Source organism: Prionailurus viverrinus, chromosome B2 (assembly GCF_022837055.1).
Source record: "Prionailurus viverrinus isolate Anna chromosome B2, UM_Priviv_1.0, whole genome shotgun sequence".
In the NCBI taxonomy this organism is placed as follows: domain Eukaryota; kingdom Metazoa; phylum Chordata; class Mammalia; order Carnivora; family Felidae; genus Prionailurus; species Prionailurus viverrinus.
Window position 1 is genome coordinate 113,989,995 of NC_062565.1, and position 14,378 is coordinate 114,004,372.

Below are 14,378 nucleotides of genomic sequence, written 5' to 3' on the forward strand. Positions count from 1 at the left end.
GTATTCCATTGTGTATATAAACCACAATTTCTTTATCCATTCATCAGTTGATGGACATTTAGGCTCTTTCCATAATTTGGCTGTTGTTGAAAGCGCTGCTATAAACATTGAGGTACAAGTGCCCCTATGCATCAGCACTCCTGTATCCCTTGGGTAAATTCCTAGCAGTGCTATTGCTGGGTCATAGGGTAGATATATTTTTAATTTTTTGAGGAACGTCCACACTGTTTTCCAGAGTGGCTGCACCAGTTTGCATTCCCACCAACAGTGCAAGAGGGTTCCCGTTTCTCCACATCCTCTCCAGCATCTGTAGTCTTCTGGTTTGTTCATTTTAGCCACTCTGACTGGCATGAGGTGGTATCTGAGTGTGGTTTCGATTTGTATTTCCCTGATGAGGAGCGACGTTGAGCATCTTTTCATGTGCCTGTTGGCCATCTGGAAGTCTTTAGAGAAGTGTCTTCTTTAGAGAAGTGTTCTGCCCATTTCTTCACTGGATTATTTGTTTTTTGGGCATGGAGTTTGGTGAGTTCTTTATAGATTTTGGATACTAGCTCTTTGTCTGATATGTCATTTGCAAATATCTTTTCCCATTCTGTCGGTTGCCTTTTAGTTTTGTTGATTGTTTCCTTTGCAGTGCAGAAGGTTTTATCTTGATGAGGTCCCAATAGGTCATTTTTGCTTTTAATTCCCTTGTCTTTGGAGATGTGTCAAGTAAGAAATTGCTGCCGCTGAGGTCAGAGAGGTTTTTCCTGCTCTCACATTCCTGTTTTGATGGTTTTGATGGTTTCCTGTCTCACATTCAGGTCCTTTATCCGTTTTGAGTTTATTTTTGTGAGTGGTATAAGAAAGTGGTCTAGTTTCATTCTTCTGCATGTTGCTGTGCAGTTCTCCCAGCACCATTTGTTAAAGAGACTTTTTTTCCATTGGAAATTCTTTCCTGCCTTGTCAAAGATTAGTTGGCCATACTTTTGTGGGTCCAATTCTGGAGTCTCTATTCTATTCCATTGGTCTGTGTGTCTGTTTTTGTGCCAATACCATGCTATCTTGATGATTACAGCTTTGTAGTAGAGGCTAAAGTCTGGGATTGTGATGCATCCCGCTTTGGACTTCTTCTTCAATATTACTTTGGCTATTCGGGGTCTTTTGTGGTTCCATACAAATTTTAGGATTGCTTGTTCTAGCTTCGAGAAGAATGCTGGTGAAGTTTTGATTGGGATTGCATTGAATGTATAGATTGCTTTGGGTAGTATTGACATTTTAACAATATTCTACTATGAGCATGGAATGTTTTTCCATTTCTTCGTATCTTATTCAATTTCCTTCATAAGCTTTCTATAGTTTTCAGCATGGTTAGGTTTATTCCTAGGTATTTTATGATTCTTGGTGCAGTTGTGAATGGGATCAGTTTCTTTGTCTTTCTGTTGCTTCATTATTAGTGTATAAGAATGCACCTGATTTTTGTACATTAATTTTGTATCCTGTGACTTTGCTGAATTCATGTATCCGTTCTAGCAGACTTATGGTGGAGTCTATCGGGTTTTCCATGTATAATATCATGTCATCTGCAAAAAGTGAAAGCTTGACTTCATTCAATTTCTTGAATTGACTTGATTCAATTTCTTTGCTGGTTATGGGTCTGTTCAAGTTTTCTATTTCTTCCTGTTTGAGTTTTGGAAGTGTGTGGATGCTTAGGAATTTGTCCATTTCTTCCAGGTTGTCCAGTTTGTTGGCATATAATTTTTCATAGTATTCCCTGATAATTGCTTGTATTTCTGAGGGATTGGTTGTAATAATTCCATTTTCATTCATGATTTTATCTATTTGGGTCATCTCCCTTTTCTTTTTGAGAAGCCTGGCTAGAGGTTTATCAATTTTGTTTATTTTTTCAAAAAACCAACTCTTGGTTTAATTGATCTGCTCTACAGATTTTTTTAGATTCTGTATTGTGTATTCTTTCTCTTCTTCTGTTGGGTTTGGGGTGTCTTTGCTCTTCTGCCTCTATTTCCTTTAGGTGTGCTGTTCGATTTTGTATTGGGGATTTTTCTTGTTTCTTGAGATAGGCCTGAATTGCAATGTATTTTCCTCTCAGGATTGCCTTTGCTGCATCCCAAAGCGTTTGGATTGTTGTATTTTCATTTTCATTTATTTCCATATATTTTTAATTTCTTCTCTAATTGCCTGGTTGACCTATTCATTCTTTAGTAGGGTGTTCTTTAATCTCCATGCTCTTGGTTTTCCAGACTTTTTCCTGTGGTTGATTTCAAGTTTCATAGCATTGTGGTCTCAAAGTGTGCATGGTATGATCTCAATTCTTTTATACTTATGAAGGGCTGTTTTGTGACCCAGTTTGTGACCTATCTTGGAGAATGTTCCATGTGCACTTGAGAAGAAAGTATATTCTGTTGCTTTGGGATGCAGAGTTCCAAATATATTTGTCAAGTCCATCTGATCCAATGTATCATTCAGGGCCCTTGTTTCTTTATTGATCCTGTGTCTACATGATCTATCCATTGTTGTAAGTGGGGTATTAAAGTCCCCTGCAATTACCGTATTCTTATCAATAAGGTTGCTTATGTTTGTGATTAATTGTTTTATATATTTGGGGGCTCCCATATTCGGCGCATAGACATTTATAATTGTTAGCTCTTTCTGATAGATAGACCCTGTAATTATTATATAATGCCCTTTTCATTTCTTGTTACAGCCTTTAATTTAAAGTCTAGTTTGTCTGATATAAGTATGGCTATTCCAGCTTTCTTTTGACTTGCAGTAGCATGATAGATAGTTCTCCATCCCCTCACTTTCAATCTGAAGGTGTCCTCAGGTTTAAAATGAGTCTCTTGTAGACAGCAAATAGATGGGTCTTGTTTTTTTTTATCCATTCGGATACCCTATGTCTTTTGGTTGGAGCATTTAGTCCATTTACATTCAGTGTTATTATTGAAAGATAGGGGTTTAGAGTCATTGTGATGTCTGTAGCTTTCATGCTTGTACTGATGTCTCTGGTACTTTGTGGTCCTTGCAACATTTCACTCACAGAATCCCTCTTAGGATCTCTTGTAGGGCTGGTTTAGTGGTGATGAATTCCTTCAGTTTTTGTTTGTTTGGGAAGACCTTTATCTTTCCTTCTATTCTGAATGACAGACTTGCTGGATAAAGGATTCTCAGCTGCATATTTTTTCTGTTCATCACATTGAAGATTTCCTGCCATTCCTTTCTGGCCTGCCAAGTTTCAGTAGATAGGTCTGCTACTGCCCTTTATGTGTCTACCTTTGTAAGTTAGGGCCTGTTTATCCCTACCTGCTTTCAGAATTCTCTCCTTATCCTTGTATTTTGCCAGTTCCACTATGATATGTCCTGCAGAAGATCGATTCAAATTACATCTGAAGGGAGTTCTCTGTGCCTCTTGGATTTCAATGCCTTTTTCCTTCCCCAGATCAGGGAAGTTCTCAGCTATGATTTGTTCAAGTACAGCTTCAGCACCTTTCTCTCTTCTTCTTCTGGAATTCCTATGATACGGATATTGTTCCATTTGATTGCATCACTTAGTTCTCAAATTCTCCCCTCATACTCCTGGATTTTTTTATCTCTCATTTTCTCAGCTTCCTCTTTTCCCATAATTTTATCTTCTTTTTTTAAAATTTTTAAAAATGTTTTTATTTATTTTTGAGACAGAGACAGCATGAGCAAGGGAGGGGCAGAGAGAGAGGGAGACACAGAATCTGAAGCAGGCTCCAAGCTCTGAGCTGTCAGCACAGAGCCCAACACGGGGCTCGAACTCACGGACTGTGAGATCATGACCTGAGCTGTAGTCGGACACTTAACTGACTGAGCCACCCAAGCGCCCCACATAATTTCATCTTCTAATTCACCTATTCTTTCCTCTGCCTCTTCAGTCTGTGCTATGGCTGCCTCCATTTTATTTTGTACCTCATTTATAGCATTTTTTAGTTACCCATGACTAGGTTTTAGTCTCTTGATCTCTATAGCAATAGATTCTCTGCTGTCCTCTCTGCTTTTTTCAAGCCCAGCGATTAATTTTATGACTATTATTCTAAATTCTTGTTCCATTATGTTGCTTAAATCGTTTTTGATCAATTCGTTAGCTGTCGCTACTTCCTGGAGTTTCTTTTGAGGAGAATTCTTACGTTTCAGCATTTTTGGTAGTTTCTGTGGTAGCTCCAAACTGCAGGGCACTTCCCCTGTGCTGTCCAGAGAAACTTGTGCTGGTGGGCGGGTCCACAGTCAGACACGATGTCTGCCCCCAGCCCACCGTTGGGGCCACAGTCAGACTGGTGTGTACTTTATCTTCCCCTCTTCCAGGGTCAGGACTCACTGTGGAGTGGTGTGGCCTCTGTCTGGGCTACTTGCAGACTGCCAGGCTTGTGGTGCTGCTTCCATGTGATCTGGCATATTAGTTGGGGTGGATCCGCAAGGTGTGCAGGGGCGGGAGGGGCAGGTTTAGCTGGCTTTGCTGATGGTGGTCCCGTGCAGCACCAGGAGGGAGGCAGGCCCATCAGAGGGATGGATCCACAGAAGCACAGCATTGTGCATTTGCACGGCGCAAGCAAGTTTGGTGACAGGAACTGGTTCCTTTTGGAATTTCAGCTGGAGGATGGGAGAGGGAAATGGCGCTTGCCAGCACCTTTGTTCCTCTGCCAAGCTGAGCTCTGTCTCCCGGGGTTGACAACTCTCCCTCCGGTGTCCTCTAGCCCTCCTGCTCTCCGAGCAGAGCTGTTGACTTTTAACATTCCAGATGTTAAGTCCCGCTAGCTGTCAGAACTCACAGACTCTGGCCCCTCCGCTTTTGCAAGCCAGACTTTGGGGGCTCTGCCTTGCCCAGTGGGCTGCCTCTCCACTGCCCCGGCTCCTTCCCATCAGTCCGTGTAGCATGCACTGCCTCTCCGCCCTTCCTACCCTCTTTCATGGGCCTCTTGTCTACGCTTGGCTCCGGAGAGTCCGTTCTGCTAGTCTTCCGGCGGTTTTCTGGGTTATTTAGGCAGATGTGGGTGGAATCTAAGGGATCAGCAGGATGAGGTGAGCCCAGCGTCCTCCTATCCTGCTATCTTCCTGTTGATGTCTCCCTCCATCTGATGTTTCTTTTAGGACCAGATTCAGGTAATGATCTTGGTAGGAATACTACAAAAATTATACTGTGTTTTTCATGCACTGCATCGTGGGGCACACAGAGTTAACTGCTACTAGAGATCTTAAATTTGATCATCTAGTCCTGTTGTTCTCTGTCAGGTTTCTCCACTGTGAGCCATCATTTTCTCCTTTGACTAGTATTTCATCAGGGGAGATATCCCAGTATTACATCACTATCTTGTTCATCCAGTCACTATTCACATTGTCAACTCCATTGTTTACAACCACCACAATGATGACTTTTCTGTTCCATCATTCCTTCTACACTTCTAAGTTGGCATTCTACAGTAAGGAAGAGTTTTCCCTTCTTCCCCTATTTGTTTACTAATTTATTAATTTATATTTTTATGGAGTGCTTAATTTATACTTTTATGGATGCTTGTATTATTCACTGGGCTATAATTTATTATTGTCACTATTTTGTTGCTCAAATTGTCTCAGATTTGATCCATGGGAGTTACTTTGAGGTGGTTCCTCTGTCCTTTTGAAATATTCCCATTAGTTTTTGTGTACTTATTATTTTTTGGCATTTCTGACTGCCCACTATTTTGTTGTTCTGTATTTAATTATAATTCAAGTTGAATGTGCTTAAGAATATCTTTTGTAGTTCTTTTATTTATTCCTTTCTCTTTATACAAAATTAAATTGGAGGTACTTTTAAGTATTTTTAATATTTCTAAAGACCTTACAAATGGACATTGGATATTTTTTTCAGTGACTTCTCAATTTTAATAACTTTCAACAATGAGAAATTTCCAAATGCATATAACCAAAGGGATATTTTAGAAGTAGAAAAGGGATATATGCTTTTATCACTTTTTTTTTTTTTTTTTTTTTACCCTAGATGTTTATCAAGGGAAAGCTCTCATCTAGGTATGTGTCTGATGCACACATGGGAAGACTACTATGGTATTTACTTCCCTGACTTTATCTCTCAAGAAATTTATGTCCATGTTCTCTAATGTTCATAATTAGGCTTCTGTTGTTTTACCCTCCCTGTACTTTTTTTTCCTTTCTATTTTTACTTTTATTTGCATTTATTTTATGCAGAATTTACTCCTGGGACATAATTTTTTGTTTCTTCTTAAAAAAATTTTTTTTAAATGTTTATTCATTTTTGAGAGACATAGAATGCAAGTGGGGATGGGGCATAGAGAAAGAGGGAGACACAGAATCTGAAGCAGGCTGCAGGCTCTGAGCTGTCTGCACAGAGCCCGATGCAGGGCTTGAACTCATGAACCATGAGATCATGACCTGAGCCGAAGTTGGTTGCCTAACTGACTGAGCCACCCAGGTGCCCCTTCTTCAGTTTCTTCTGGGATATATTTTTGTTCTGTGCAACCTCCTCTTCTGGTTTGGGAACAGTCTGCTCTTTTTCAGTAAGGATTATCTCACTGAAAAGAGATCATCTCACTGAAAGTGTGGCAGGGAGAGCTCATGTATGGGTTAATCTGACTGTGAGCCCTGTAAGTTCCATGCCACATCTTGGGGTCTTTGTTCAGCTAGATGTGCTCAATGACCAGAAAATCTGCATCTAAACCCTTAAACTCAGCATTACTCTCTGCATTTTTAAGCATGTGCAATAAAAATTCGGCTCTCTTTTTAGGCCACTGACCCTGTGTGCAGCCCCACTCTCTGGCCTGGGCACACCTACCACTCTGGCATTGTAGCAATGGAATGGCACACATTGCTTCTGCAAAGTGACATCCTTCAAATACTCGGTGGCTTTTCAGATATGCAAACCCTTGATGGCCTGGGAAGTTTCACATGTGTTCTTGAAGTGAACATGATGATTTGAACCTCTTGATTTGCATGGTTTTGTAGGGGTTTTTTGGGTCAAGTGAATAGAAAACCATTCTCAGAGGTCACCTCAGGCTGCATCTGGGAAGAGGAAGATCTCCTTCTCTTTAGCCTAAAGTGACCTTACTAATGAAATATTAATTATTATTACTGTTAACTTATTAATGAACTTAGTTTGTCTTGTGTTAGGAAATAAATAATTTTTACTTCTGTACTATATGTCATCCAAAATCTTTGTTCTTTTTAAAATAGCACAATATTATGATGAATTTAAGACTAAAATCATCTAGAAATGTTTGAAATAATGTTCTTGGTTCTGAATTAATTTAGAATTTGTTTGGTTATATTGTATTGAAAATATAGCTTTTTAAGAATAAAGATTTCATTTTAAAATACATTAGCACAGCTTAATTTTATTTTTTTTATTTTTATTAAAAAAATTTTTTTTTAATGTTTTTATTTATTTTTGAAAGAGAGAGACAGAGCATGAGTCGGGGAGGAGCAGAGAGAGAGGGAGACACAGAATTCGAAGCAGGCTCCAGGCTCTGAGCTGTCAGCATAGAGCCCGATGTGGGGCTCGAACTCACAAACTGTGAGATCATGACCTGAGCTGAAGCCGGACACTCAACCAACTGAGCCACCCAGGCGCCCCGAGCACAGCTTAATTTTAAAATGTTTGTATTTTTGGTCTATTGAATATAGGCTTTTAGTTCTACTGAATTCATTTACTCAATCAAATTCTGTTACACGATTCAAGTTTAAAAATAAGAATTACATATTATAATCAAGTTCAGGCATTACTCTTTAAATCCAGGGCATTTTAAAAGTATAAGACATGATAAAAATAAAGTACTACCTTTGAAAGTTTAGTTATTTGCAAGGAATTGTCAGAGCTGATGATTGAAAAAGGATTTTCCATTTGCAGTGAAAAAATTGCTACTCAACAGACTGGCTGTATTTCCTTGGGTATAGTTTTTCCCCCACTCTAGCATGTTGGATTTTTTGCCAGCATCAAGATGCTCTGTACACTTCGTATCTTTTCACCTTTGTTTATTCTGTGCCCATTGCTTGATAAACCATTTCTTCTTTCCTCTGCTGATAAAATTCTAGTAATCTTTCAAGGTCTGACTTAACTGTCACCATCTCTGTGATACTTTTCCAACCCTTCTTAGTAGAATTAATCTTTTATCTGTGCTCTCAGTAGTTTATTCTTATCACTCTTAGAGACTGACCACATAAAATTACTGTAAACTGTTGGTATTTATGGGTTTATTATTCAGAGTTGCAGCTACTTGCAAGTGACCCCGAAGATCTATGTCATTAATATCGTTTGGATGACATAACTTCAACTCATGTGTGTTTGATATTATAGGAATTGCTAAGCTACAGAGTTCAGCTGTTTGCTCAGGCTTTATGTCTCCATATTGTGTTGTTTTCTTACTGGCATTACACACAGATAACTTTCTTGAGGTGATCACAAACTGCATTTCTTTGTAAAAGATGCCCTTTAATAGAAATCCCGCTGCTAATGCTTGTGATAAAAATGTTGATAAAGTAAAGAAGCTTTATAAAGTATGCCCCAATGTAGGATTTGGGGATACATTTTTCTTCCCAGTTTTACTGAAGAAATAATTGATATATGTCACTGTATAAGTTTAAGGCATATAGCATGATGGCTTGCTTTATATTGGGAATAAACAGTAACTCTAGTAAAATGAGTTTTGGAGTGGCTCAGAGCAGCAAAGAAAACATGTTTTTCATCTCTTAACTAGGAAACAAGAAAAAGTGATACCTTGAGCTATTTTCAGTGAGTGCTCTAATCAGTGCAAAATCTGTTTCTCAAATGGGAGGTGAAATTGTAGTGACATTTGGAAATAGCTTACGGCATGAAGATTCATAGGAAAATGAGTGTCATGATTTATGGAAAAGCTAGGGGCCTATGCACAGTTGGTTTTGCTTTTAAAAAAATAATGTGTTATAATTTGTATATCATGAAAGTCACCTTTTTACAGTTTACAACTCCATGGTTTTTAGTACATCCACAAAGTTGTGCAACCATCACCACTTTCTAATCCCAGAACATTTGTATCACCCCTAAAGAAACCCCATATACATAAGCAGTCACCACTATTTCTGCCCCTGGCAACCACTTATCTACCTCTGTGGACTTGTCTATTGTGGCTGATTTAGGTTTTAAATAGATGTTTGGATTGTAGGGGTATAGTAATAGAAATGAAACGAAGATAGCATACCATACTATCATAATAACCCAGGCATAGTACAGATTTATGGCTTCTATTTAACACTTTGCAAACAGTTCATTGAAGTATGTTGGTATAAAATATATTAGTAAATCTATAGTAAAGAATTTTAGCGGGTACCTGTGTGGCTCAGTCAGTTTAAGTGTCTCTTGATTTTGTCTCAGGTTGTAATCTCATGGTTCATAAGGTGGAGCCCTGTGTCAGTCTCTGTGCTGACAGCGCGGAGCCTGCTTGGGGTTCTCTCTGTCCCTCTTTGCCCCTCCCCTGCTCACATGCACTCTTTCAAAATAAGTAAATAAACATTAAAAAAACTTTTTTTTGTTGATATTTTAAAATTCTTAGCATGGTATTTTGGGAGTATACAGCTAAATTGGTCCTAGTATAATAGGGTAGTGATTCAAGGCGAGCTTCTTAATGGGGCGGGGCGCCTGAGTGGCTCAGTCGGTTAAGAGTCCGACTTCAGCTCAGATCATGATCTCACGGTTTGTGGGTTCAAGCCCTGCGTTGGGCTCTGGGCTGACAACTCAGAGCTTGGAGCCCACTTTGGATTCTGTGTCTCCCTCTGTCTGCCCCTCTGCTGATTGTACTCTGTCTCTCACAAATTGTCTCAAAAATAAATAAACATTAAAAAAAAAAAAAACGAGCTTGTTAATGATAATGATAACCCAAATGACGTTCTTTCATGCTTAAACTTACAGATCAAGTCAAAAAGGTAATATAAAACACATAACTATGTTTTTCTGCTCTTAAGCCAAAGGCCTGGTGACTTAGTTTCACAACCTTAGCATCATTCGTGTCATCAGTATTAAAATTGTATTGGTTTTGTACTTTTGATTTATAAATTTGTTTTGGTTTTATAGGTATTTAAAGAATGTAAGCATATGGACTTTATATCTAACTTATGCTTATATATCTTTAAGTTACATTTTAATAAGAATACTTTAAGTTAACTCTGCCAGGAAATAAGATTTTTTTCCTTTAAAAAAAGGTACATAACTAAGTTTGACAAATACTATTTTAGACATCTATAAACTCTGCTTTTTCAAGCTTAAGGTCAAGGCTATATATTTTTTTTCTGTTAACCATGGTGTAGAATGTATGTCTCCATATGATAAATGCTTTGTATGAAGACTCCCAAATTTGATATTAACTAATCTTAGGAGAAAGACAACATTTCTGACTAGATAGTGAACTTTAGAGAATTGTTAGATCAGGCAAAATGTGAAATGGTCATTACCTACTGGAGAGCTCTAAGGAAGGATGCAGAGAATGACTTCAAGGGAATTCCTTCCACTGATAATACAGTGAAGTGCATTATGAATGTTGCTTTGTAAGTGGGTGATGAAGGTTTTGAGCATGTGGTTGAGGTAATGAGGGAGAGCTCATTGAAGGTCAGAGGGACTAGCGAAGTCAGTAAAAGAGTGGTAGTGAAGACCATGTTGATGCACTGGAATGGGCTAGCTGAGATGGTGTCCTTTATGGGAAGTGCTAATTGGCACCTTTCCCACTTTGGACCAGAACTTGAAAATTTCCCATATAATAAATGTTTGCAGAGGTTACCTAGAAAGGCAAAAGATTTGCAAAGGAAAAATAAAAACTAGGCATCACAGTGTTCTTAATGGTACCCATACCTAATGAGTGCCTCCCCTGCTGTTCTTCAGCATTCTTCCATAGCTGTTTCCCCTTCATCTGTCACCTGTTTCTTCTGCCAAGAGTGATGCCAACAACCTGTCAGATGGTTCAGAACTACTGCTGCCTGACTATCCTGCTTTCTAGGTGTCATCACCTCCATACACGTGGTACCTGGGCTGCATAGCAGCAATCACCACTGCTCATTATTGTGGCTTTGATTTCTTCCATGGTTAAGGTGACCATGTGGTGCTTATTTTATTGCTAGTTTATTTGAATAATCTTACAAATAACTTTTCCTGTATTTACAAAGGTAATAGAGATCTCAAGATGCCATTAAAATTTTGCAGGAGCACTTCATTTTATAGGGAAAATATATGCCGAGTAGACTTCATTCTTTGGGAATTCATAAAAATCTCCAGATGAGTCAGTCCCTCATGCATATCAAGGGATTGTTTGTTACAGAATATATTTCTGTCTTATGTGCTCTTGTGGGACCCTTTAGGGTGGAATCCTTGTCTTGTTAACGTCAAATCGTTAAATGCTTTGTGTTCTTCTGTAAAACATTCTTTCACTGTCTCTTAGTCTCAGGCCACAGGTAAAAAAAAAATTAAACTGCTTTTTTCAGAAGTAATATTAAGGTACTTTGTAAAATGTTTGTTTATGGATTATATAGTCAGTATATGTAAAATAAAATATGTAGAGCGTGGAGTGGGAGGACATCTATACCACACTGGATAACCCCGTGACGATCCTGTGTGGGGTGCACATATGAGTGTTCCTAAAAGTCAGCTGTGCTTTCTTCAGATACACTGAGGAGATGGTACCCTGGCACCCTTGCCTGCAACTCATTAGCAACTGTGAGCAGAAGCTTTCCAGTCACACATCAAGGCGCTTGATAACCATGGAAAAGGTGAAGACATTTGAGGTAAATTATCCTAGTATTTTTTGGGTAAATTCTGGAAGAATCCAAAAGAGAATTTTCTAGTTTTCCTGTAATTGAGTTTGAAGTTCAAGAGTTTTGTGACATTTGGTGAGATTTACAGGGTAGGAATTGGATATAGAAGTTAAATAGCAGAGTAGAAATAGAAGTTGACTTTAACTTCTCATCTTTGTCACGAATTCAGTTAAACAAAGAAAAACAGCACACTTAATTAAACAACTATTGTCTAACTAGCAATCTACTAGTTACCGTTTTTCCTCCAAAGCAGAACCTACTTGATTGAAGACTATTCTGCAAAGAAAAAGTCACTTTATATAATGGACAAAGTCATTTTCTCTCATTTGTTAGGACTCAATGCATGTGCTCTTTCTGACACACACACACACAATTCTTGAGAAGAACAAAACATCTGTTATTTCATATCCAGATCAGAATTGATATGAATAATGCCTCATAATGAAGCTTAATTAAATCTACAACATGCTCCTTCAGCTATACTTATCTGGATTGACAACCACAGCTTTCCCAAATTCACTAACCTTGAGTGTGTCCCATCTTTGTTTTTGATCTGTACAATAAGCAAGAAAGAACAGTGTTACTGCCTGAAGATTTTGTCATACTCACCTCTACTCTGCATTTGATTTTTTTCATCTGATTTACAGCTTATGGATTCTTTCGCAGTAATGAAAACTAATATTTGTAAAGTGCTTTTTGAATATATTATTATAGACTTCTTGTTTTTGTCCTTTGTCCTTTTAATTTCCATTTGCTATCTATCTCTAATTTAGACTCTTACTATCATATACCTCGTTTGTTCTGGTGGTTTCCTAAATTATCTTTTCCATTTTTCACACCTCTAGTTCTTAACTGTTAAATGACTTTCTAAAACACTGCATCCATTATGTTACTTCTTTATGCACAAACTTTAGTGATTTATTTTAATTACTAAATAAGATTCAGTGTGACATAAAGTTTCTTCATTAATCAGGCTTCAGTATCAGGGCATTTCAGAAAGTGAAGTTATTTATGTATATAAATAGTTGATTTGTGTTCACTCAGGAACGGGGTTATATGTGTGTGTTTACATACATATATATGTATAGGTAAATGCGATATAATATAAGTGGTTGTCTTTTTTTTTTTTTTAATGTTTATTTATTTTTGAGACAGAGAGAGACAGAGCATGAATGGGGGAGGGTCAGAGAGAGAGGGAGACACAGAATCTGAAACAGGCTCCAGGCTCCGAGCTGTCAGCACAGAGCCTGACGCGGGGCTCGAACTCACATACCGTGAGATCGTGACCTGAGCTGAAGTCGGACGCTTAACCGACTGAGCCACCCAGGCGCCCCTAAGTGGTTGTCATTTTTAAAACAACAGAATTTTATATTGAAATGATAGATATTCTTGGGGTGGCATCTTGTACTTGTTATATTTATGTTGTACTTATTCAGCATATTCTTGAAATTTTTAGATTTACATTTAAAGAAATAATATTAAACAGTTATTTTGCTATCTAGTGACACTTTGCTTTTCTTTGCATTTTATTACTGGACTTTGGTGCTCACATTTTATAGCAGACCCATCACCTAATTGTTGTTTTTTGGAAATCAAATCCTGTTCCAAGATTGATGATCTATTGAATATTTAAAACATTAGGCAGATTCAGAAATTCTAAAAGAGGGGTTTCCATATTGTTTGGCACAGTGGCAACATTCCGAAGTGACAGTTTTTGATGGGTAAAATGTATTTGGATGTACAATAGAAATCCTCTTAACCAACCTCCGTGGCAAACTCTGTTGATTGTCTAATACTGGCCATTTTTGTCCTAAAACACCAGCACCTATGCCTGTAACATGTTGCATACTTCCAGCTGGTGAGTTGCTTGATCTCTACTATATCTCTATGCTTCTGTACCTACCAGCTGAGTTGTCTATATTCCATGAGCCAGTTGTGTTTGTTTTGTGAGTTGTTTATGCTGGTTATATTTGTTATGGTAATTATGTGATGTAATTAAATGCTAGTAAATTCCAGTGAAGTGTGAGTGTGAGAATAAAGTTGTCGTTTCTATAAAAGCTAAGTGGAATACTTTAGAAAGATGGGATAAAGTGAGTTGCTAAATAAAACTCTTGGACTGGGAATGGGTGAGATGAGTATAAAAGGTTAGAAAAAAGCTATCCTAATCTAGGTTTCTGTACCCAGATTGCTTTGTAAGAGTCTTTAAGTTCTTGCATCATTTTACAGAAGCCAAAACTAGAAATCTTTGTAGGAAATCTTTGATTCTATATCAAAAGATTGATAAATGAATATACAGTTTTTCAAGTTAAGATATTCAGTATTTTTACAGAGCATTTTTATTTTTTTCCTGCTTTTACCAACTTTTTCAGTGAACTATGTGTTAGTCTGCTTGGGCTGATATAGCAGAATACCACAGACTGAGTGGCTTAAATAACTGAAGTTTATTTTCTCGGTTCTGGAGGCTGGAAGTCTGAGGTCAAGGTGCCAGCGGGTTTGGTTTCTGATGATGCCTGTCTTGCTGGGCTGCAGACAGCCTCCTTCTTGCTGTATCCACTGTGTATGTATATTCTTGGTGTCTGTCT

The 14,378-nt window shown here is 38.0% G+C and overlaps 1 protein-coding gene and 1 pseudogene across 4 annotated transcripts in view; one reads left to right on the top strand and one right to left on the bottom strand.

Annotated features, from left to right (window-relative positions):
* TRMT11 (tRNA methyltransferase 11 homolog) overlaps positions 1 to 14,378 on the top strand; it is a 58,396-nt gene that overhangs the window by 26,246 nt on the left and 17,772 nt on the right. For all 4 annotated transcript variants that reach the window (XM_047860326.1, XM_047860328.1, XM_047860327.1 and 1 more), the window contains one exon: positions 11,646 to 11,766. In XM_047860326.1, coding sequence (XP_047716282.1) covers positions 11,646 to 11,766 — 121 coding nt within the window. The remainder of the gene's footprint in view (positions 1 to 11,645; positions 11,767 to 14,378) is intronic.
* On the bottom strand, positions 5,545 to 7,132 carry LOC125165566 (60S ribosomal protein L17-like; annotated as a pseudogene).